This window comes from Culex pipiens, chromosome 2 (assembly GCF_016801865.2).
Source record: "Culex pipiens pallens isolate TS chromosome 2, TS_CPP_V2, whole genome shotgun sequence".
NCBI classification, from domain to species: Eukaryota; Metazoa; Arthropoda; class Insecta; order Diptera; family Culicidae; genus Culex; species Culex pipiens.
The window spans coordinates 87166852-87192101 of record NC_068938.1 but is presented as its reverse complement, the minus strand read 5'-3'; the positions used below and the strand labels follow the sequence as shown (position 1 = coordinate 87192101).

At 39.0% G+C, this 25250-nt stretch overlaps 2 protein-coding genes across 2 annotated transcripts in view; one reads left to right on the top strand and one right to left on the bottom strand.

The window, feature by feature from the left end:
- LOC120417363 (inactive dipeptidyl peptidase 10) overlaps positions 1-25250 on the top strand; it is a 401896-nt gene that overhangs the window by 44054 nt on the left and 332592 nt on the right. The window lies entirely within an intron of this gene.
- LOC120417364 (uncharacterized) lies at positions 16675-18231 on the bottom strand. Its single transcript, XM_039579378.2, has 2 exons — positions 17743-18231; positions 16675-17712 (listed from the first exon to the last, which is right to left on the bottom strand). Exons 1-2 carry the CDS (start codon positions 18121-18123, stop codon positions 16762-16764), a joined length of 1332 nt encoding a protein of 443 aa, XP_039435312.2. The 5' UTR covers positions 18124-18231; the 3' UTR covers positions 16675-16761.

The window sequence follows — 25250 nt, the reverse complement described above, 5'->3', positions numbered from 1 at the left end:
GGTTTGAGATTTTTCCGCAAAATGAAGAGTACAAATTAAATACGTACGGAATACGTTTGGAATCATACTGACCGTGGTAAATAAGGGCTCAATGTACCTCAAAAAGAACTTTCAATAAAATGTTGAAAAGTGTAAAAAGTTAGTTAACTATAATTAAGAAAATGTTTAATAGCATGAATAAAATCTTCTCAAAGTGTCATGTTTTTACCAACGAACAAAGCCAATTTCAGTTTAACAAATTTCAGATAAATTGTGAAATATTGTGATTATTTGTGCATACAATCAAGTATTGAATGCAATTTAAATCAATAAATTTATGATCATTATTATATTTAACAAATTTCCGGCAAAATTCCAACCCCAGAATTTAAACTAAATTTTATTAACGTAACTATTTTCTAAACTTTATTGAATACACTTTTTTTTCAAAAACAGTGCATAGACTTTGTGTGGCCTATCCCTGTACATTTTTTTTTAAATAATAATCTTAAGAAGAACCTTACCAGTTGGAAAATATTCCAAAAATAAATTGAAATCCTATCAAAGTCAACCCGGTTTACGGTACTTGAATTTGCAGACTCTTTCGATCAATGATGATAAAGAATGGACTTATTATTCAGCATAAGGTTGAATCATTTTGATCATTTTACATATTGTGGATTTATTTCCACGATGCAATGCCTTCCGATTAACCATGATTTATGAAGGACTTCTAGAATATACAGAAAAGGGTCAGAACTAGTGCGTCCATCCCGGGAATTCCCGGGACAAAATCCCGGGATTTTTCCAAAACCGGGAATTCCCGAATCCCGGGAATTTTCATAATTTGTCCCGGGAATTCCCGAAATTGAAAAAAAAAATCAAATTTTGGTCTGAAAATTCAACATTTGTTGTAGAAATAGATGAACAGTAAAATACATAGTAATCGATACGTACTTTAAAGCATTAAAATTTGTATTCCGAATATATCAGCTTTAATTTGACTGATAAGGGAAAATTGATTATAATTTAGTCATAGATCCGCAAAATACCTGGCGCAATAAACATTTTCTATTTAATTTTACGTATTTTTGAAGACTATTTATCATATTTATATTTATGATATTAAAATTGAAAATTATCATCTTAAATTATTTTTCATCAGACTCCGGATTTTGGGGCAAGTAACGAAATAAGACAGCTATTTAAGAAAAAAATGCATCGTGTTTTGAATAACTTTGATTAAAACAGGAACAGAAAAAAAATTTAGTACACCGATTTCCAAATGTCTGAAATCTCCTGTACCTTTTCAGCCTGTATTCCTGATTTTCCCTAGTTGGCGGTAGTAACTTATAGAGAATTGTTAAAATATGTTTTAAATAAAGTAAAACATTCAACAGTTATCTAAAATTTTGCATTGACTGTTTTTTGCCTTCCTCACCTCACTGAGGCAAGGCTATAAAATCACTCAAAAATTGAACTTTTTAAATAAGCCTCCCAGATATACCTTTACGTATACATATCGACTCAGAATCAAATTCTGAGCAAATGTCTGTGCGTGTGGATGGACGTAGAATTTTTTTTCTCACTCACTTTTCTCGGAACTGGCTCGACCGATTTTGTCCGGATCTATGTTTTTGGATTTGCCTTCAGGTTCTTTAAGTCTTTTTTAAATTTCATCCGGGTTGGTGCAGTACTTTAAAAGATATGTTTGAAAAACTGTTTTGGTTGATACTAAAAAGGGTCATTATTTACATAATTTGAAAGCTCCGGCGGATAGTTGTCGGAACTTTACGCTCAGTGCACGCACACAAACACTGCAGTGCTTTCAAATGGTTCATTAAATTTATCATACCTAGATGGCAGCACTCAGATGTATAGTGTCTTTACTAAGTAAGCGTTAGCCAAAGCTTTCGTAGTGTGTGGTTACAAGGCTTTTAGGAGGAAGGCAGCAACCACCTTCCGGTGGATTAAGTAACGTTTTTTAATATGAATGAGCTTATAGGCCCTTTTTTTTAAAAAAAACTCTTGTTTTGTTGTCGCTTCTCGTTTTTGTAGATATTTTCAAAGAAATTTGTCTAGCTTTTCTAGTTATGGCATATATTAAAATATATAGAACAAATTTATTTATAAAACACTTATTTAATTTGAATGACATTGAAAATTTAAATTTGAATTTTTTTTTAAATAAAAAAAACAATTTTAATTTCTTTTAAGTTATTTAAAAACTGTCGTCCTTGTTGAGATTGAAGTGTAGATTGTCACCAATTATTATTATTGAGCTTGAAAACATATCAAATATTATGAAAACATACATTTTATGACTGCTTCAAAAATTTCCCGGGATCCCGGGATTTCAAAAATATTTTTCCCGTTTCCCGGGAAATTCAAAACCCGGGAAAATTGGACGCCCTAGACAGAACTCAAAAAACTTGAAAAACATACACAAATCTTTGAAAAATTATTTCACAAACCCGAGCTCCCATAACTGTTCAGCCACTTGAAGCACTTGAATTCTGTATTAAAATTATGACCCGACGGTGTGCCTTTCGATCAACGATGATTAAGGAAGTACTTTTTTGATTCGCTGTTTCTAATCTAACAAACCAATAAAAAAAACAGTGTGAGAGCATCCCCAACTTCTAGCGCGATAATCAGACTAGTTCAGTAAGGTTTTAAGTCAAATTTGAGTTGAATTGGTTATTTAACACCAATTGGCGCCATTTTCGACGCCATTTTTAATTTCAAAATTTACCAAAACTTTTTAGAAAATATTTGGTTTCAAATTTGCGCTCAATGATCGGAAATTATGTATCAAAGTTTTGTTTGAAAGTAGAATTACTAAACGCTCAACAATTCATAAGTTGAAACCAATCTCCAAGAGTTGAATCTAAAAAGATAAAAAGAACCGGTCCGTGATTATGGCCACAAGTTTCATTCGACGACCTTGTCTCGTTTGCATTTAAACGACCCTTCTTTCGTTCTCGCCAGCGGGCTGGAAAATTATTTCCGGTTACGGTCTTGATGAATTCCTATGCAACTACCACATGGAAAGAAGTCTTACCTTTGCTTACTACTCCCTTAATGATCCTGTAATTCACATTGAGGAAGAAGGCTTACAGACTGAAACGGATTGCGACCACATCGCTAGTTCTTCAGCTATAAAAGCAAGGTCAAGGTGTGCTCTCTATAGCTGATGTCAAGGGCAATTGAGTCCGTTTGGTGTTCATGAAAATTCGTCCTTTAGCAAGAATTTCCAGTCTAGTTTTTTTTAAACTGAATTTGTTTACTTTTTATCTAAATATTTCTTAATAAATGCATCCCTAAAGTCACTCAAAAAAAAACATCACCTTTATTTCCAAGAACATTTGTTTATTTCAACAAAACTTCCTAATCAAGCCGGTAAAAGGACAAATACCACCAAAATTTGTCACGTGTCCTCACACGAGCACGGGTCCCCCACAGACCGTTATTATAAATAAAAAATATCCACCCAAACCAATGATTGGACATGGTTCCTGGGACCATTCTGCACCTCTGGGCCGAGTTTCAAAATATTTGCCGGCAGAAATTTTGAATACGGTCAGTTTTAGTGTTTCGTGTAGAAATTAAGGGGAAATCACATGTAAAATGCGTAGAAAAAGATCAAAGTTTCAATATTTTAACTCCAAAACATTACTGATCATGGTTTTAAATTGTATTAACTTGTAGCAGAATGATATAAAAACGATTTACAGCACTGACTTAGCCAGATTAAGCCGAAGTTAAGTGACTTAAGTATATTATTTACAAGGTTATACCTTAATATTAAAAAAAACTCCTACATCAAGAAATTTAAAGTCAAGGAAAACTAGATAGCACAAAAATAACTTAAAATGGGGTGACTTTGTGCCAAGGGGTGACATTGTACCAATAAATGCATAAAGATTTCTTTGACAAGCTTGAATTTTGTGTTAATTTATTTACTTGTAGACGGATTAATTTGGTCTATTTATGTTCCCACAAAGCAATTTGATGATATTGCTACGCAAATCTGCTTATTCTGTTTGAATAAAGCCTGTTGATTTAAAATTTAATTAATTAAATAAATTTAAAATCTCCTGGAATCCTCCAAATTTGAAAATTATGCTCACGTTTTTCAGTTCTGAATCAATTCCTTCTGAAATTAAATAAATCAATCAAAATATTAGGGAAACAAATTTTGTGACGTGGCAAGTTTGTGACATAGCAATTAGAATAAAATTGTTCTTTTTTGTTTTAAAACGTTTACAAATTTCAATCTTACGAATGAAATCCGGAGAGTACTCCAGCTATCATTTAGCTCATCTATTTTTGTGGTCCTGAGTAATGACTATACTTAGCAAAAGTTTAATGGCACAACTTCCCACAGGATTAATATTTCAAACCAACCAATTATTTTTCAACATTGCAGTTATCGTCATAAAATAAAAAAAATAAAATAAAATAACTTTTTTATAATTGAATAAAATAATGTTGATACACTCATAGTTAGGATTCAATAAAACATATTATTGATCATCAAGAACGTTCACTAATAATGTATTCATCAAAACAAATCCTACTTCTGCCCAATGTAAAAACACAATCGATCTTTTAACAAGCTTGGCATATCTTATGAAAACATGAAAATAGTACAGTTAAATATCAAATCAAATCAAATTGTTCGCTCTACAACATTACCAACCAAACTGGGGTGAGAGGCAACCACGTTTAACACTCTAACACCGAACCCGATATAGTCAAGTATGTATAGGCGATGTAAGTTTTCAATGTGACTTGTGTCCTAAAACTCTTGTCGGGGTCAAACGGTAAGGCTTATGAAACTAAAGCTTTATCTATTTTATCTATTTTTTTAGTGTTTCGTACTTATTGAACTTTTTATGTCAGAGGACATAATCTAAGAACAATATTTGCAACGATTATACTTTGCAATTCAAGCTTATCGAACTTGGTGTTAAGCTATCTGGCTATTATAAAATCGTAAAATTTGGCACAATGTCACCCCTTGGCTCAAAGTCACCCCATTTTAAGTTATTTTTGTGCTATCTTGTGAACCTTGACTTTAAATTCCTTAATGTAGGGGTTTTTTTTTAATATTAAGGTGTAAACTTGTAAATAATATACTTAAGTCACTTAACTTCGGCTTAATCCGGCCAAGTCAGTGCTGTTAATCGTTTTTATATCATTCTGCTACATGTTAATAGAATTTAAAACCATGACCAGTAATGTTTTGGAATTAAAACATTGAAACTTTGATCTTTTCCTACGCATTTTACATGTGATTTCCCCTTAATTTCTACTCGAAACACTAAAACTGACCGTATTCGAAATTTCTGCCGGCAAATATTTTGAAACTCGGCCCAGAGGTGTAGAATGGTCCCAGGAACCATGTCCAATCATTGGTTTGGGTGGAAATTTTTTATTTATAATAACGGTCTGTGGGGGACCCGTGTGTGTGGGTGTGTGTCGAAGATTGAAGGGTGAATTTCTTCGAAGGTAGAATTTTCATTTTGGCAGAGTGACAGCTGTCGGGCCTTGATATGATGGAATTATTAAAATGTCCTGAAATATAAACATGAGGAGAATTTTTGAGGAAGTTGATGGTGGAAGAGTTGCAGATGCAGATGAGACGCAAAATAAAAAAAAACGTTCCCCAAATGTATCAATATCTACCATCAAAAACCCAACGATATTAACGACAAATATTAATATTGTAAAACAAAACGTCATCAATTTGAATTAAATAATAGTAAGTTATATGAAAATAACAAACCAATAATTTGTTCTAATTTTGGAAGTAGGAATTTTTACACTTTTACATGATTTTGTTCTGGGTTGAAACAATTTTTATTTAATTTTCATCAATTTAAGCAACTTTCTTACATTTCAATTCTATTTTTTAACATCTTTAAAGCTGTATTTTTTATATGAATGAAATTTTGTCCATGCATTTCCTAGTAAAAAAGGTTTATAGCATAGCATTACGGGTCTGCACCACGCTGTAGAGGGTGTCACAATGGTCACTGCCCGGTACATCCAAAAATTGAAAGAAATTGAAAATTAAAAATACATATTTTGAGGATTCAACATCTAGTCATAAAAAGTAAAATAACAATGTTTGGGATATTTTTCCGTGTACTTTTTTTTGCCGAGACGCCTTATCGGTCAGAAAATTCCTTGTAAAGATACAGATTCTCGAAAAAAGCAAAATCCGGGAGAGTGGGAAGACTTGCTCCCCTTTTTGTATCGCACATAACACTCTTAATTTCTCACAAAACTATGAACTTTTTGCATAAATTGAAAGCATTATCATTCAACTATCTGACTTATATATTTAGCTGATAAAGGTTTTTGAACTCTTCGAGCCATGCCAAGCGCTTTAAACATATTTTAAACCGGCATTTTTTAAAATGATAGGGGTAATTTGGTCCCCCTTTCAACATTTTGAAGAAATCGTAAGCATAATGTTGCTTATTCATCCAAACTATTGATTTTCTATCAGTTACAACAATTTCATATAAAGCCTGGACGTTTTTGATCAATATATAACAAGTTTATTCTGTAAAATATTTATTTTTTTAAATTTTTTTTTTGCAATTCCGTCTTTAAACTTCTGATTTTTCCTGTAATTTTCGAACGTCGAAACGGTCTACTTTTCTCTACCAAAAATAACAGAAGGGAAAATTAATAATTTTTTTTTTTTTTTTTTTTTTAATTAAATATACTTTATTGAATCTTTCTTATAATAATTACATTTGGTTTACATAATAAGTGGTCAGCTGTGGCTCTTCAGCTTTAGTTTGCTTTTCGTGATTTAAACACTGTTCATATTCATAACTTTAAAAGTATATGATTTATCATTTTTGTAACACTAGGTACAATGAAGAAAAAAAAATTAAGAAAACATAACCTAACCTAAAACTAACTTAATCTTACCATAAACTAAACCAATCCTTGAATCAAGGGGTATTCAGATATAGCACATTTTTCCCTGAATTTCAAACATTTTTCTTGAATCTTCTGATCCAACATTTTTACTTCTGCTAATTCATGAACCTCACTTGATCTAGTCCAGCCAGGAACATTCGAAACCATTTTGAGTACCTTGTTTTGGACACGCTGGAGCTTCAATTTATGAGTTCTAGCGCAACACTCCCAAACAGGTACTGCATACTCAATAACGGGGTAAATTATTTGTTTGTAAACTGCTAGCTTATTTTTCAAAGATAACTTTGATTTTCTGTTAATTAAAGGATACAAACACCTGATGAGAATGCTGCACTTGTTCAATATTTTATCTACATGCTGTCGAAACAATAGTTTCGAGTCAAGTATGAGACCTAAATATACAACTTCCTTTGACCAGGGTATTGAAACATCATTCATTTTAATCAAAACATCATCCTTTGGGACAAATCGGGCCGATTTGGAAAGTGGAAAAATGATGGTTTGAGTTTTGGCTGCATTTATGCGAATTTTCCAGTCGCCAAAGTATTCGGAAAGAACGTCAAGACCCTTCTGAAGACGGCCGACTAAATATCTGGTTATTTTACCCTTATAAATAACGGCAGTGTCATCAGCAAAAAGTGACAACACACCATTACCAGGAAGAGTAGGCAAATCAGATGTAAAAATATTGTACAGAAGTGGGCCAAGAATACTTCCTTGGGGAACCCCAGCATCAATGTTGAATAATCCAGAAGCAATCCCATTCAGAAAAACCCTGAACGATCTCTCCGAAAGATAGTGCTGGATAATTTTGATAAGATACATTGGAAAACCGTATAAATACAGTTTATGTATCAAACCATCATGCCAAACATTGTCAAAAGCCTTCTCAACATCCAACAAAGCCATAGCAGTTGATTTAGACTCAAGCTTGTTCTGCTTGATGATTTTAGTTACTCTCGTAAGCTGATGAGCAGTATTATGCCCCTTTCGGAAGCCAAACTGCTCATTCAAAATTATATTATTATCGTTGGTAAAATCCAAAAGCCTTGAATAGATGACCTTCTCAAAGAGTTTGGACAGACTACTCAAAAGACTAATGGGACGATAACTTGTTGGCGATGTTGGATCTTTTTGAGGCTTCAAAATTGGTATGACTTTGCCCAGCTTCCAATTGGTGGGGAAGTAAGCAAGTTGCAAACATTTATTGAAAATATTGGCTAGATGTTGAAAGAACTGATCACTCTGTTTTTTCAACACTAGATTAAAAATGTTATCAAAGCCAGGAGCTTTCATATTTTTCATTTGTTTAACTGCAACTTTGACTTCCTCACCAGAAACATGGGAATCTGCAGGAAATTCAAAGGTAGAGTCATTGATTGTTGAAATACTATTGGCAACTGATGTTTCTTTACGGCTGGTCATGGAAGCGCCAAGATTATGTGAACTAACAAAATGAAGCCCAAGTGCATTTGCCTTTTCCTCGGATGTAATCAAAGGAGAATCCTCAACAATAAGAGGAGGAATAGGCTTTGGTTTGTTTTTAAGAACTTTTGAAAGTTTCCAAAATGGTTTTGAATAATTCCCAAGCTGGCTTACATGTTTTGAAAATTCTTGATTTCTAATATTGTCAAGTCGGTCTTGTATGATTTTGTTCAAATTGTTAACTGAAATCTTTTTGTCATAGTCCCCAGTCCGTTGATATTGTCTCCTATAAACATTCCTAAGTCTAATCAAGTGTTTAGTATCTACGTCAATATCAGTTACCTTAAAATTAACAGGAACCTCCAGAACGTTGGCAGCCTCTGCTTGGTTGATAGCCTGCTGGATCACCTCCAGCGAACGATCAATATCAGCAGAAGTTTCCGGGTGTTGATCATAGTCGATGTTGCTGTCTACCACTTGCTGAAACTGCTGCCAGTCAACGTTGTGGTAATCTTTCCGGGTTGGTTGCCGCTGCGGAGTAACGGAAGCTCCAACCTCCACAACCACCGGATAGTGATCAGAACTCAACTCTTCAAACACCTCAGGATGAGCCACGTTCTCAGCCATATTGGTAATGAAGAAATCGATGATTGAGTGATTCCCAGACCGAGCCACCCTCGTTGGACGATCCGGACTCACAACGTTGTAGTATCCGTTTTGCAGATCGTTGTGCAGAATCACTCCGTTCCGATTCCTCCTGCTGTTGCCCCAAACTTCATGCTTCGCGTTGAGGTCACCAGCGATGATGTACTTTGCGCTCCGCCGTGTCAGCTTCTGGATATCGCCCTTCAGTTTTGCTGCTGAACCATCTCTGGCATTCACCTGACGTGGGCAGTATGCAGCAATGAAGAGTACTGGGCCAACCGAAGTGGGAATTTCCACTCCAACGGCCTCGATGATGTCCAGCTTAAAGTGTGGCAGCCGGCGTGGCTTGAGATCACGATGAACAGCGACAAGCACACCTCCTCCTCCAGACGTGGTCCTGTCGAGCTGCGTCGCAATCTTGTAGTTTTGCAGATAAACTTTTTCACCGGGCTTCAGATGAGTTTCCGTGATGGCAGCTACGTCGATCTCCTTCTCGCGAAGAAAATCCACCAGCTCTAAGTTCTTCCTCCTAATGGAGCAAGCGTTCCAATTCAGCAGCTTCAGGGACCTACGATCCATACTGGATGACGAACGAGGTCAGCACTTCAATCTGCTGGGTCTTGGTTTTGCATCCACGCAGTGCAGCGGACATCTGTTTGAAAATATTGAGGAGTTCGGTTGAGGTGTAAAGATCATTACCATTTTCCTCAACTGCTGGTTCTTGGGTTGGTCTTGGCTCCTGGCTGAAGCCCGGTGGTGGCGGTCTCGGCTCCTGGCTGGAACCCGGCCGTGGATGATTCATCTCAGCTCTCTTCCTGGGATCCAACGGTAACGGTGCCAAGTTCGGGACCTGGCGTCGCGGTTGAAGAGGTGGAAAATTTTGCTCCACCAGGGCTGGAGGAGTTCTACGACGCTGAGGCTGATTCTTCGTCGATGCTTGCTGCCGAATTTTCACGAACTCAGCTCTCTTGGGGCACTTTCGGTCGGTTGACGAATGCTCACCGTTGCAGTTGAGGCACTTCACCAGCGAATCTTGGATGCACTGGGACGTGATGTGCGCATCAGTACCACATTTGGCGCAACGACGCTTCAGGTGGCAGTTCTTACCTCCGTGCCCGAAGCCCAGGCAGTTGAAGCATTGTGTGACGTCACGATGCATTGGTCGGTATCGCTCCCACGACACGATAATGTTGAAAACCGCTCAGGAAGCGTCGTCGATCCCTTAGCCAAATGCAGCAGGTAGAGCTGGTCACGGTACTTGATGTCTTTGTTGCGTCGGCTCATTTTGTGCACGGCCAACACATCCAGTTTCAAAACTTTTAGCTCGGCAGCTAATTCCTCCACTGGCATGTCGTACAGACCTCTGACGACGATTTTGTACGGCTTATCCATGACGACATCATGGGTAAAGTACTCCGCCTCGTTTTCGGTCAAGTAATCCTTGACCAGTTGATAGTGCTGCCTGGATTGCACCAGCACCTTAAATCCGTCCTGACACAGACGAATGTTGCCTTGGACTTTCCCAGACTTGATGAGTTCAACAAGCCCCGCACGAAAGTCGATCGTTGCTGCTGATTGCCTCACATAAAAAGGAGGCAGTTTCTCCTTTCGCTGTTTCACTTCATTCTCCTTTGCTTCCGCTACCTGGTCCTCGTCAGGCAGTCCAGCGAACTTGTTGTTCTTCAAAAGCTGCTCCTCGTGCGATGAAGAGTTCTCCTCCTCCTCATCCATCGGTACAGTACCGTCGCTCTTTTTCGTCTTTTTGCTGTTCGATGTCACTTCCAAAAGCACCTTCCTTTTGGAAATTCCCGGTTTTTGGCCATCAGTTGAGGCCTCAACCTTCCTTTTGGAAATTCCCACTTTTTTGCCTGCTTGAGCCGCAGGTAGGGCAATATTGCCGGCGTTTTGCGCCGGGACGCGACGAGTCATGTTGATTCAGACAACCTTCACCAACGAATGCTCGGATAACAATGGGAAAATTAATACCTTTCAAACCAGTGCTTAAAAGTTGAACTAGCATCGAAAAATAACTTTTTTGCAATTCCGTCGTGAAACTATTTATTTTTCCTGTCATTCTTGAAAGACGAAATAGCCTACTTTTCTGTACCAAGAATAACATAATCGAATAGCAACACTTTTCAAAATAAATGCTGAAAAGTTCTACTATTCAGCACTGAAATGGGTGCTGAAAAGTTGAACTTTTCAGCACTTGTTTCGAAAAGTAACACTTTTCAAAAAAAAATTTGATTCAAACGATTTATTGACAAAACACATGAAAATTGGACATAAAATTTCACTCAGTGTGTGTTTTTTGGAATTGCAAAACACGTTGTATGGAACTCGTTGCAAAACTTGATTTTTTCAGCACTCTTCGTATTTATCCAACTCGGTGAACCTCGTTGGATAAATATACGACTCGAGCTGAAAAAAATCCTCTTTTTGCAACTTGTTGCATAATAGTAGTTTATGCAACAAGTTGCAAAAAGAAGGTATTTTTCAGCACGAGTCGTACATTTATACAACGAGGTTCACCGAGTTGGATAAATACGAAAAGTGCTGAAAAAATCAAGTTTTGCAACGAGTTCCATACAACATTTTTTGCAATTCCAAAAAACACACACTGAGTGAAATTTTAAGTCAAATTTTCATGTATTTTGTCAATAAATCGTTAAAATAAAAAAATGTTGAAAAGTGTTACTTTTCGAAACAAGTGCTGAAAAGTTCAACTTTTCAGCACCCATTTCAGTGCTGAAAAGTAGAACTTTTCAGCATTTATTTTGGAAAGTGTTGCTATTCGATTCTGTTATTTTTGGTAGGAAAAAGTAGGCCGTTTAATTTTTTCAGAAGGACAGGAAAAGTTGACAGTTTCACAGCGGAATTGCAAAAACTACTATTTTCAGTTTATTTTTTGTTTTGAATGGTGAATTTACTTAACACATTGATGTTTGACATAAAATTACATTAAAATGCTTTTTTCCTCATTGCAAAAAAAGTTGTAAGCAACTCGTTTCGAAACTTTGTTTTTTTTTCAGCACTTGTATTATTTATCGCATATTTATCCTTTTTATGTACGACTCGTGCTGAAAAAATCATCTTATAGCAATTTTTTGCATTAACTATTATTTTAGACCAAAACTGAGCATGTTTAGAAAGCTATATTTTTCAAAAAAAAATGCCAAACTTTGAAGGTCTGTACCGAGCTCCAGGGTGCTCCAAATTTCAAAGTTATATATGGTTAATTCTCTACCAACTCACACGAAATCGGGAAAAGTTGCCCCGACCCCTCTTCGATTTGCGTGAAACTTTGTCCTAAGGGGTAACTTTTGTCCCTGATCACGAAATTGAGGTCCGTTTTTTGATATCTCGTGACGGAGGGGCGGTACGACCCCTTCCAGTTTTGAACATGCGAAAAAAGAGTTGTTTTTCAACAATTTGCAGCCTGAAACGGTGATGAGATAGAAATTTGGTGTCAAAGGGACTTTTATGTAAAATTAGACGCCCGATTTGATGGCTTACTCAGAATTCCGAATAAACGTATTTTTCATCGAAAAAAACACTAAAAAAGTTTTAAAAATTCTCCCATTTTCCGTTACTCGACTGTAAAAAATTTTGGAACATGTCATTTATGGGAAATTTAATGTACTTTTCGAATCTACATTGTCCCAGAAGGGTCATTTTTTCATTTAGAAGAAAAATTTTCATTTTAAAATTTCGTGTTTTTTCTAACTTTTCAGGGTTATTTTTTAGAGTGTAACAATGTTCTACAAAGTTGTAGAGCAGACAATTACAAAAATTTTGATATATAGACATAAGGGGTTTGCTTATAAACATCACGAGATTTCACGATTTTACGAAAAAAAGTTTTGAAAAAGTTACTTTTTGCGTTTCTCTTTGTTTCGTCGTCCGTGTCTGTCGCGGGTGACCATGAATGGCCATGATCGATGACGACCAACTTTTTCAAAACTTTTTTTCGTAAAATCGCGATAACTCGTGATGTTTATAAGCAAACCCCTTATGTCTGTATATCAAAATTTTTGTAATTGTCTGCTCTACAACTTTGTAGATTATTGTTACACTCAAAAAAATAACCATGCAAAGTTAGAAAAAACACGAAATTTTAAAATGAAAAATTTTGTTCTAAATGAAAAAATGACCCTTCTGGGACAATGTAGATTCGAAAAGTACATTAAATTTCCCATAAAATGACATGTTCCAAAATTTTTTACAGTCGAGTAACGGAAATGGGGAGAATTTTTAAAACTTTTTTAGTGTTTTTTTCGATGAAAAATACGTTTATTCGGAATTTTGAGTACGCCATCAAATCGGGCGTCTAATTTTACACAAAAGTCCTTTTGACAACAAATTTCTATCTCATCACCGTTTCAGGCTGCAAATTATTGAAAAACACCTCTTTTTTCACATGTTCAAAAATGGAAGGGGTCGTACCGCCCCTCCGTCACGAGATATCAAAAAACGGACCTCGGATTCGTGATCAGGGACAAAAGTTACCCCTTAGGACAAAGTTTCACGTAAATCGAAGAGGGGTCGGGGCAACTGCTGTGTGAGTTGGCGGAGTATTACCCATATACCAAAAGATGCGCAAGGATCTGTCAAATACGCCAGTGGTGTTTAAAATAAACGCTTTAGTTGCCAAAATGCCAAATGGACATTTTTGAAAAAAATATTTTTTAACGGGTTAAATCCCATTGAAAATAGAAGGGCGGATCGCCAGCTCATGTTACGTACAAAAAACAATCCACTTTAACGACCCCCGGGTCTTTTGTGGTCTCTGTTGCAAGTTTCTGCTCATTTCTAGGCGTCCGAAGGTTATGTGTGGTGAGCAGCGATGGAATAATCATCATCAAAAGAAAATCATTGGATGTTCATCAAGAACAAAAAATCGAAGAGAGCATGCTCTCCTCTCTCGCGCATGAAAGCTCGGTATAAAGAATCTAAAAAAATCATCATCTTGATTTTTGGCGGAACATTTTTTTCACTACTACACTTGCAACGTTAACGTTACACGTCGAAAAATTACCTGTCATATTTTGTAGATGGGGAATGTGTGTAAACAAAGTGAAAAAAAAAAAAATTAAGTGGTGTTGACAAGGAAATTCCTAAAAAATCATCAGCAGATTGTTTCTGGGAGAATTTCGGGAGCGTTTTTCTTTTGCGTGATTTGCCTCCTCTCTCTTTCGCGGGTGAAAAAAGTTCGCAAGCGAAATTGATAGTTTTGCGATTATTCCATCCCTGGTGGTGAGTCACCCAAAACCTCTTTTACGCAAATGGATCGACGTTTTACTTCCCCATCCGATAGAAGGCCAGGAGGATAAGGCGGAAATCGAACCCGCGCCCCATAGCAACTTAGGGATCGACAGCCGAAGCCGCTAACCACCACCTGTTACGTCCAATCAAGCTCATATTTGGGATTTGGGTTCAGTATGTCCACCGGAAAAAAAACTCCTGAGTTCCCGCCAAAAAGTCATTTTTCTTACACTCTAATGTCCATAAAACTGAAAAACATGTATACTTTCCCTCCAGTTTCATCGCGATAGGACTTCAAGTGATGATGATCATTCCCGTAACGGCTCACAAATCCAGCGTTTCAACGGGCCAACTCGTAAACCCGTCTATCGTCAGTAAATTAAGAGTCACATTTCAGCACACTCTCGCTGGTCGCAAGTTCAAGTCTCGTCACCGTCGATGGCCGCCATATAACTTGAGTGGAAGACACGCACACACCCACTTGTCTTTCCTCTTCTAAGCCGTGAAAGGACACACACACACTAACACACGTATACTCTTTCTCCCGTTGGAGTGGCATCAACGGATCCGTGAATAATTCAAATGCAATTTCCTGCCCGACTGCACCCATAAAACTCCGCTCTGGCATCACATGGCTTGGAGTGCTCGGAAAGTGAGCTCTGTTTTTTTCGTTGCTGCTGAGGAAAAGTGCTTCATGATGAAAAAAAAGGTACGAACTGACCTATCAATCTTGTTGGACGTTGCTGGAACGTTTGTCATCATGGCAGGTGGAAAGTAATGTTTTGAAATTTCAGTTAATGCGCTATCAGAATTTGCTATACTTTTCGTTTGTTTAAGAAAAAAAAAATATTCTAAAATTCTATATTTTGTTCACACCTGAATTTCAGATAAAATATATTTCACTAATAATGTATTGCTTTCAATAGCACGGATGCACCCAGAACCTATTACCTTCTGCATATTTATCCCAGATTCGTTTGTTGTGGGCAAAGATCCGTCCCTCCCACCAGTGTTCCCCGACGGCGGATGGATGCTGCACCAGATACTCGTTGGTTTTGTGGTTTTGAAATGCCCAACGAGTTGCTTGCGTATCTTTTTTCATCTCGGTCTTCCACAGGCTGTACTGGGTCATCTTGAACGCAGCATAAACCCAGTGGAACACTTGCAACTCGAAGGTCGTCGACGCCGTGACGTACTCCCGGGTCAGGATGTTTTGAATTACGAAGGGCACGTCATCGCTGGTTTGGGTGGCATTAACCCACGGGTAGAAGATCCTCCAGAAGCCCCCGGAAAGAAATCGTTGCTGTTTTTTGTTCTTCCTGAACCACAAGTCGTGGAACACGGTGTGATCGTGCGCGAAAGTGTCCAAGATGAACCAGTAACCGCCCGGGTTTGTTCGGTCACCGTCGGCCTTGATGCGCACACAGTTGCTGCTGGTTTTGAACGGAGGATCCGGAACGTCAACCGGGGTCAGATCGGCACAATTGCACTTGCAATAGTTGTAGTCGATAATTTCGGGGTAGACGTCGTCATTACCTCCGGAAACTAGTTGCAGCGCCAACGAGCAAATTGCAAGTACCGCTATACAACACTTCATGATTCTGGGCTGATTGGGTGGAATATGGTGATGTTTTAAAGACTTGTTACGGGAATTAAATTTTCCACGGTTAAAAATAATGCCAAGCTTTAATTCGCACGGAACAAACAATTTATAGATATGGAATCTTGTCGCAACTTGCTACAAAATTGTGAAGTTATATTCCGGGATACGGTTTTATGAAAATAGAGCAATTCCAGTTCAAAACAGGAATTTTTCTGGTACTTTTGTACCCGACCCTCTCCGATTTCAATGAAACTTTGTAGACATGTTATCCTAGTCCTATACGAGCCATTTTTGTGTATATGGAGCCAATAGCACTCGAAAATAACATTTGAGGAGGGCGTAAGGTATTTAAATATTTTTGTATTTTGTAATTTAAAAATTACTGTATCTCGATGCCGTTGCGTCGTATCAAAAAGTGGTCAAAGACAAACTTGTAGGAAATTGGACGGGCTTTCTGAAAAATATACATTGAAACAAAAATACACGCCACATCTGTGAGATTTTTTGATTTTTAAGTGTAAAACTTAAATTTAAAGGCGATGTCACGTTTTTTTTTCGTTCAAAATTTTTGAGGAAATAGCCTAAAATATTACCAAAAGACTGACAAAAATTCAGGGTGGTATGTCTCTCCTAAAAAAATACAAAAATCATTTACTAAAACTGTTTTTTTGAAAAGTGGTCTAAATGTCAAAATTTTCAAAAGCCAGTTGTGGGGATCGATTCTCCAGACAAGTTTACATAAAAGTCTCCATATTGACCATTGTCCTATGTCCAATCCTTTTTTTTTTTTTTGTTGCCCAATGGGCATTGGGTTAAGTTCACTGCGACCACCTGAGAAGGCTATCTTTTGTGATGTACCCTGGTTACTGTCCATACTACAAATTACTCGTATCCATTGGATCGGAAGACGAGGGGTTATTTTGCAGACATGGTTTATCCCAATCCGGCGCAATACAGTCGATGAACTGTATGACCTTCTTGGGATGGGTGTGGTGCCATACATCGTACGGCGTAAGAAGGTGCGATCCAAAGAACCGCAGCCTTCGAGACACAAGTGCTCCGCAGAAGCAGAGTAAATGTGCCGAGCTTTCCAGCTCAGTTAAACAAAAACGACAGAGGTTGTTAGGCCACCTGCCGATTTTGTGCAGGTGATATCTGGCAGGACAATGTCCTGTTAGAAGCCCTGCGAGTATTCGTAGTTCCCTACGGTTTAAGCCAAGAAGTTTCCTGGCAATTGAAGGACTTGGAGTGATAAAAGTTTTAGCTTGTCTCAATCCTCGCATCTCGCCCCAGATTGAAGCGATTTGCAATTGTCCCCAATTAGTTATTTCTTGCTTCACGGCACATTTTGAGATTCCAAGGAACGGCTCGGGACCCACGAAGATGTTTGATGAGCCTTGTCTGGCAAGTTCATCAGCCATTTCGTTGCCTTCAATGCCGCAGTGCCCTGGGACCCAAAACAGCATCACTCTGTTATGCCGAGAAGCAAGTTCCCTGAGGGAAGCGACGCACTCCCAAACAAGTTTGGATTCGCATTTAGAGGATTTTAATGCCAATAGTGCAGCTTGGCTATCCGAGAAAATACCGATTTTTGCGTGTCTATAATTTCTCATAATACACGTCCTCGCACAGATGTGTATGGCATACACTTCTGCTTGAAAAACGGTAGGCCACTTTCCCATAGATATGGTTTCCCTGGTTCGAGGACCGAAGACTCCAGCTCCAGTAGAAGTGCCCATTTTTGAACCATCCGTAAAGAAACGAATAGTTCCTTCTGGAAGTGTAGGTCCTCCATTACTCCACATTTGGCGATTTGTTTCAATCACCTCATATGGAATGTCCATGTTGGGCCTCACCTCCATGCAGTCCGAGACTGAAGTTGCAAGGGGGGAAATGTCAAAAGCCTTCACGATCCGCGAGTGACCCGTTCCATCTCCTTCCACCCAGTTGTTACACCGTTGTAGTCGTAGAGCGCCAAGCGCTGCCTCCTGCTTCACATGTAAATGTAAAGGCAGAATGCATAGCATGGCTTCCATGGCCGCGGTAGGGGTTGTTTTCATTGCACTCGTTACAGAGAGACATGCCAGTCGTTGGAGCTTGGTCAGCTTCGACTGACATGTCTTCTGTTCAGTCTTCGGCCACCAAACGGTCGACGCATAGGTTACCCTAGGTCGAGCGATGGTGGTGTAAGACCAGAATGCAAGTTTCGGTTTAAGGCCCCAGGTTTTGCCGAGCATTTTGTTGCACGCCCAGATAGCAGTAGTTGCCTTCTTTACCGCATAGTCCAGATGTGCATTCCAGTTCAGCTTTTTGTCAAGGATTACTCCTAAATATTTGACCTCAGAACTGAAGGTCATTCGGGTTCCTTTCAAGGTAGGCGGCCTAAGGTCGTGTTTCCTCCTGTTAGTAAACGGGATTATCACGGTTTTGTTGGGGTTTATTGTCAGCCCTTCCTGCTCACACCACGACATGGTGCAGTTTAGTGCTGACTGTAGACGGTCCGATAACGTTCCGTCGTACTTCCCCCGGATGATTAAGACTACGTCGTCAGCATATCCAATGACTTCGTAGCCGAGTAGTGTAAGTTTTCTTAGAAGACTATCTACCACCAGCAGCCAAAGCAAAGGAGAGAGTACTCCCCCTTGCGGACAGCCTTTGGCTGCTGTTATTGTGATAGATGTGTCTCCTAGCGATGCTGAAATCTCTCTGCTCGTAAACATAGCATGAATCCAGCTCGCAGTTGTTCCATCGACGTTCCTCGACCGGAGCGCTTCATTGATGGCTGTGTACGAAGTGTTATCGAAGGCACCCTGAATATCAAGAAAAGCACAAAGTGCAGATTCTTTATATTTCAGTGCGTTCTCGATACGTGACACTAGCGTGTGTAGGGCAGTTTCGGTCGATTTGCCCGCTTGGTATGCATATTGGTGTTTATGCAAAGGGAAGTCCTTCAAGAACTCCGCCCGGATGTGGTTATCCGTGATTTTCTCCATAAGCTTGAGCAGCGTCACTGTCAGACTTATGGGTCTGAAGGCTTTTGGCATCGTGGGGTCACTTCTGCCGGCCTTAGGTATGAAGATCACCTTAACTTTACGCCAGCTTCGAGGGATGTAGCCCAGGGTGAAGCTGGCTCGAAGTAAGTTGATCAACTCAGCCATTATGGTGTCGGCTGCTTTTTGGAGAAAGATTGGAAGGATGCCGTCGGGTCCTGCAGCCTTTAGTGGTTCAAATGTGCCGAGGGCCCATCTGATTGAAGACTGGTTGAACATTCGACGGGCTAGGTGGACTGACTCTATTGATGGTCGACACCATACGCCATCTGCAGTCCGGGTACTAGCTGCATCCTCCTCTCTTTCAGTTGATTCTGGAAAGTGCGTACTCATGAGTACTTGCAGTGTTTCCTTGTTTGTGACAGTGAGAGTACCTTGCTCGTCTCTTACCTGTCCTAGACCGTTGGAATGGTCTTTTGACAACGCCTTTTGGAGTCGGGTTGCTTCAGACATCGAGCTTATGTCCTCACAGAAATTAGCCAGGCTAGTTTTTTTGGCTCTCCTCAACTCCGCGTTATACTTCGTTAGGGCTGCTTTGTAGGCATCCCATTCGGAAGTGAGCTTAGCTCTGTTGAAAAGCCTTCTAGCCTCCTTGCGGAGACTGCTCAGGCTTTCGCTCCACCACGGTACGTCCCGACAGATTTCCCTCACCTTCTTAGGGCAGCTTGCCTGGTAGGCTGCCGTGATCCTGCGTTGAAGAGTATTCGCTGCAGTATCCAATTCTTCGGGGGTTCGTATTCGTGAAGGAGCGTCTTGTTTGGACCGGCAAAGGTGACCTCGAAAAGCGTTCCAGTCCGTGTCATTTGGGTCACGAAACGTTTCCCTTTTCAGTTGACTGGCTTCAATGTCAAAGACAATCTGTCTGTGATCAGATAGACTAGCTTCTTCAGAGACATGCCAGTTTTTTATTTTGTCTGCAAAAGCAGCACTACACAGAGTGAGGTCCAAGACATCCTGTCTTGCGACAGTAACAAAAGTAGGTTCATTGCCCTTATTGCATACATTGACGTTGTTAGACGTCAAGTATTCAAGAAGGCGCTCACCTCCAATCCTTGGGAAGATATAGCGGTTTTAAAAATAAAAATGTTGAAAAAAACGGAAAAACGGTTTTTGGCAATTTTTATTTGACAGACTTGGGTTTTCAGTCTCGTAAATATTTTTACCGGAAAGCTCGTCCAATTTCCCATAAGTTTGCCTATGACAGGTTTTTGATTTATATCGTTTTTATATTTACGTAAGCAAATTAACTGTCCTGGTTTCTACCACACTGAAAAAAATATTCTATTTTCAGTTGTTAGTAATGCAATTAAGCTTATATCTGTAAGCTTTTACATCCAATTGAAATGCTGTCAAAGGCAAACTTATGGAAAATTGGACGAGCTTTCCGGTAAAAATATTTACAAGACTGAAAAACCAAGTATATAGAAATTGCCAAAAACCACAAAAAACGGGTTTATTTTTTTAAAACCGCTGTATCTTCCCAAGGATTGGACATAGGACAATGGTCAATATGGAGACTATTATGTAAAATTGTCTGGAGAAACGATCCCCACTACTGGTTTTTAAAAATTTTGACGTTTAGATCACTTTAAAAAAAAAAACAGTTTTAGTAAATGATTCATGTATTTTTTTTGGGAGAGACATGCCATCCTGCATTTTTCGTCAGTCTTTTGGTAATATTTTAGACTATTTCCACAAAAATTTAAACTAAAAAAATCGTGACATCGCCTTTAATTTTAAGTTTTAGACTTAAAAAACAAAAAATCTCATAGATGTGGCGTGTATTTTTGTTTCAGTGTATTTTTTCAGAAAGCCCGTCCAATTTCCTACAAGTTTGTCTCTGACCACTTTTTGATACGACGCAACGGCTTCGAGATACAGTACTTTTTAAATTACAAAAAAAAAATACTTAAATACCTTACGCCCTTCTCAAATGCTATATTCGAGTACTATTGGCTCCATATACACAAAAATGGCTTATATACCCAAGTAACATTTTTTTCAAGGAGTTCTACAAGATCTCTTCAAGATAGCTACAGCATAGGAGTTTGGACCACGGTAGGATAAAATTCTCTTCAAAACTTCTTCAGGAGTTTGGAAGAGTACTTGAAGAGAGTTTTATCCTACCGCGGTCCAAACTGCTATGCTGTAGCTATCTTGAAGAGCTCATGTCTAACATGTCTACAAAGTTTCATTGAAATCGGAGAGGGTCGGGTACAAAAGTACCAGAAAAATTTCTGATTTGAGCTGGAATTGCTCAATAAAAACCGAGGAAAAATCTACATTTTTACTAAAGCTACGATAACTTAAAAATTTAAGCGATTACCTATACATATTTGGGTATCAAGAGTTGCGTCTTTTGATTACAAACAAGTCGATTTTTTAAAAATTAACCTCTCATATTTTATAGATTGGAAAAAATCACTAAAACTTAAAAATACTTTAGAAGTCGAACTTTTTTTGAAATAACTGCTCATGTTTAAAAAATGGAAAAAATCACAAAAACATTATGGCAAGATTTGTATGCAAATTTTTAAGAATATTGTTCTGGTTGCTCCCCACCGGTGAATTGGCAACCATGCACAACTGTCAGATTTTGATTGGCTGACAAGATCGACGAGAAGGAAAACACGCTGTCATTCTTTTTTCACCACTCGTCGCGATCAGAACTAAATACACGTTTAGTTTAGTACGCGATCGACTTTTGTTCTCCTCTGGTCTCGTGTCTTGTCGGCCCAGTGCAAGGTCCACTTAAACAAATATTTTAGAAGTTTATTATTATTATTCTTTGTTTCATTTTTTTCACATTCGACCTTTAGTCCATTTGACCTTATGTCTTTCGACCTTTTGGCATTCGACCATATGTCCATTCGATCTTATGTCCTTCGACCTTTTGTCGCATATCTAAGTTTTCAATAGCCAAAATGAACATCCCAAGGGTCAATCTTGTGCAAAATGTTCTAAATCTCCCCAAAGAAAGGTGCGCATCAACCTGACCTTTTAGCATTTAAATTAATTTTACGAACATTTCAGCATCTTCAAAACAGTCGAACCATCGATTTTTTTTATTTATACACTCATACCCCGATGGTTTGACACCAACTGTTGTCAAACGAACTGGGTCACTTTTTAGTTTACTAAACGTTCGTTTTGAAAGTGTGAGTGAGCGCCGTATAAAAAGTGACAGTTTGTCACTTTTCAGTTTGACTTTGATCAACCAACGGGGTACAAACTAAAAAAGTGACAAACGAAAAAGTGACCAGCCACTGCGAGTTGAGTGTATCGTCGCTGTCTTGTCGCACGTGCATTTTCGGCCAGATTGAGTTAAGAACGCCATCTTGTGCAGCTCACAATGCCTCAACTTTTGACTTTGACAGATCGCCAAAATTCGATTTCAATCCTGAGATATTCCGATATAAAACCGAAAAAAAACTCCGTGCATTGTTTGTCACTCTTCATATGAAATTTATATTTCAATCTTGTCGTGCTATCTTGACACAGCCTGAAAATTGATGAAAGTGCGACAATTGGCCAAAGGGATTTCAGGTCAGAACGCGTTTGACACACGTACAACCTAGACTACCGTAAATATGTTCAATTATAACTCGGGATTCCGACAACCAAGTACATTCCAAACGTGTTTGTTATTGTTTGCATTGCGTGTTCTCGTTTTTGTTTATCTAAGATCAAACATTAAAACGCGTTTTTTTTCGGAACGTCAAAAAGCGACAAACGACAGGATAGCACGACAGCGTCGGTATACAACGTAAAGTTAAAAATGTTTGTGATCTAACATCAAATACATGGCTATTGGAGTGTGTGGTACAAAGTCTCTTTTTATTGTCACCATATTGATGACTAACTTACTGATACATTGCTTTCAGAAGCACGGATGCACCCAAAACATATTACCCTCGCGATACTTATCCCAGAATTGTTTGTCGTGGGCAAAGATCCGTCCCTCCCACCAGTGTTCTCCGACGGCGGATGGATGCTGTATCAGATATTCGTTGGTTTTGTGGTTCTGAAATGTCCACCGTTGGTGTTCCGTGTCCCGTTTCATCTCGGTCTTCCACAGGGCATTCTGGGTCAACTTGAACGCAGCGTAAACCCAGCGGAAAATTTGCAGCTCGTACGTAGTCGACGACGTGACGTACTCCCGCGTGAGGATGTTCTGAATTACGAAGGGCACGTCATCGCTGGTGTGAGTAGCATTGATCCACGGGTAGTAGATCCTCCAGAAGCCCCCCGATAGGAACCGTTGCTGTTTTTTGTTCTTCTTGAACCACAGATCGTGGAACACGGTGTGATCGTGCGCGGAAGTGTCCAAGATGAACCAGTAACCGCCCGGATTCGCGCGGTCTCCGTTGGCCTTGATGCGCACACAGTTGCTGCTGGATATGAACGGAGGATCCTTGATTTCAAACGGGATCAGATCGGCACAGTTGCACTTGCAAAAGTTGTAATCGATATCTTCCGGGTGGACATCGTCTTTGCCTCCAGTCACCAGTGGCAGCAGCGCCAGCGAACAAATTGCCAGTAACACTGTGCAACACTTCATGATTTTGTGTTGAATGAGTGAAATACGGTGATGTTTTAAAGACTCTTAACAAAGATTAAAATTGCAATGGTGAAAAATAAAGTCATGCTTTAATTCGCACTGAACAAACAATGTAAAGATGTTGACTCTCTTTCAACTGCTTTTTGATCCAAAGCGTTTTATCAAGTCGTGTATAATCAGAATGTCACACCTTGATCAGCTTGAAATGTGTCCACCCCATGCAATTACAACAAACCAACGGGCTCTTTATTACCCTCGACTTCCGATAGCCGGGTGCCCAATCGCGACCATGAAGTGGGCTGCAGTGCTGCTGGTCCTCTCGTTGACCTTACACCCTTCGACGTCGGACGATAATTCCGACATACCGCACTTCCCGTACGGCTACTCCAAATGTAAGAACCCTGGCGCGAGTGGCCTGCACTGCGGAGATTTCGACCTGCCGGTCAAGGAGGAGGACGTGCGGCACAATTTCTGCACGTGCCGTTGCGGGGCCATTGTCCCGGTGGTCGTTGACGATCTGTTCAAAAGCAGTGCCAACTGTGTGCGCATCAAGGCCGAAGGAAACTCCGGCGGATACCTGTTTTCGATGGACAACTTTGACAATAACCGTCACGACGTGTTCCACGACCTGTGGTTCAAGAAGAACAAGAAAAAACATCGAGCCGTCAGCGGCAGCTTCTGGCGAATCTACTATCCGTGGGTGAACGCTTCGTCCACGTCGGATAACGTTCCGTACGCGGTCCAGAACCTCCTGACGACGCAGTTCCTGTCCGTAACGGGGTCGAGCTTCCAAAAAAACTGGAAACAGGTCGAAACATCGAAAAGACTAACCCAAAGTGGGATGTGGAAGTTCACGTTGAAAAAAACCAACGGCCGCACGATTTGGAGCTTGCAAAATCAGAGAACCAACGAGTTTCTTCTGCAGCATGAAAAGGCGATCGGAGATCACTGGTGGCAGGGTAAGATCGTGGCGTATGACAAAAAGAAATGGGACAAATTCCCGGATGGTGATTGGTTTTTTATTCATCCGTGTTTTTGATGCTATTGAATCTAAGTAGAAATCTTTGAAAAATGTAATAAAGGTACTTTTTATCTATCAAAATTCTAAACTTTTGTGAAATGCTTTGAGATTAGACATCAAGGTTCTTGCTGCCTCTCATTTGTACGATGTGTAAATTCGCACGAAAGCGAAAAAGTTGCCCAGTACCTAGAGGGTGACGAGCGGGAATTCCCGGGAAATCGACCATTTTTGAACCTCTCGATTCCCGGGAAATTCGGTCGAGACTCCCGGGAAATTTTAAACATATAAACATCGAAGCAAAATTTTATAAACTAGTCGGAAAAACATTTGAAAAATTCAAAATTGTTTAAAACATTGAATGTTCAATGCTTGATGTTCAAGTTCGAATAAACCAATGCTTCTCTAATCTTCTTATTCAGAAAGTGTAAATTTTAACTTGTCAAAAATTCCAATAACTATTATTGAGAGAAGCCAAAAAAATGTGGAGCCCAAAATTTACCTTAAAAATATTAAGCAGTTGCACCCAGAAATGATGTCAAATATTTTATTTTCAAATATTTTTTTAAAGTTATTTCTAAGAGGGACAAGCTTTTTCAAGTTAATTTCGATTCCCATATCATCTCTCAAGAATATCAATCCTTATAATCTATTTTTTGGTGAATATTTGGGTTTTCCTGATAACTGAAATGTTTCTTCAATGAATATTTCGGTTACCCTTTAAAATTACAAAAA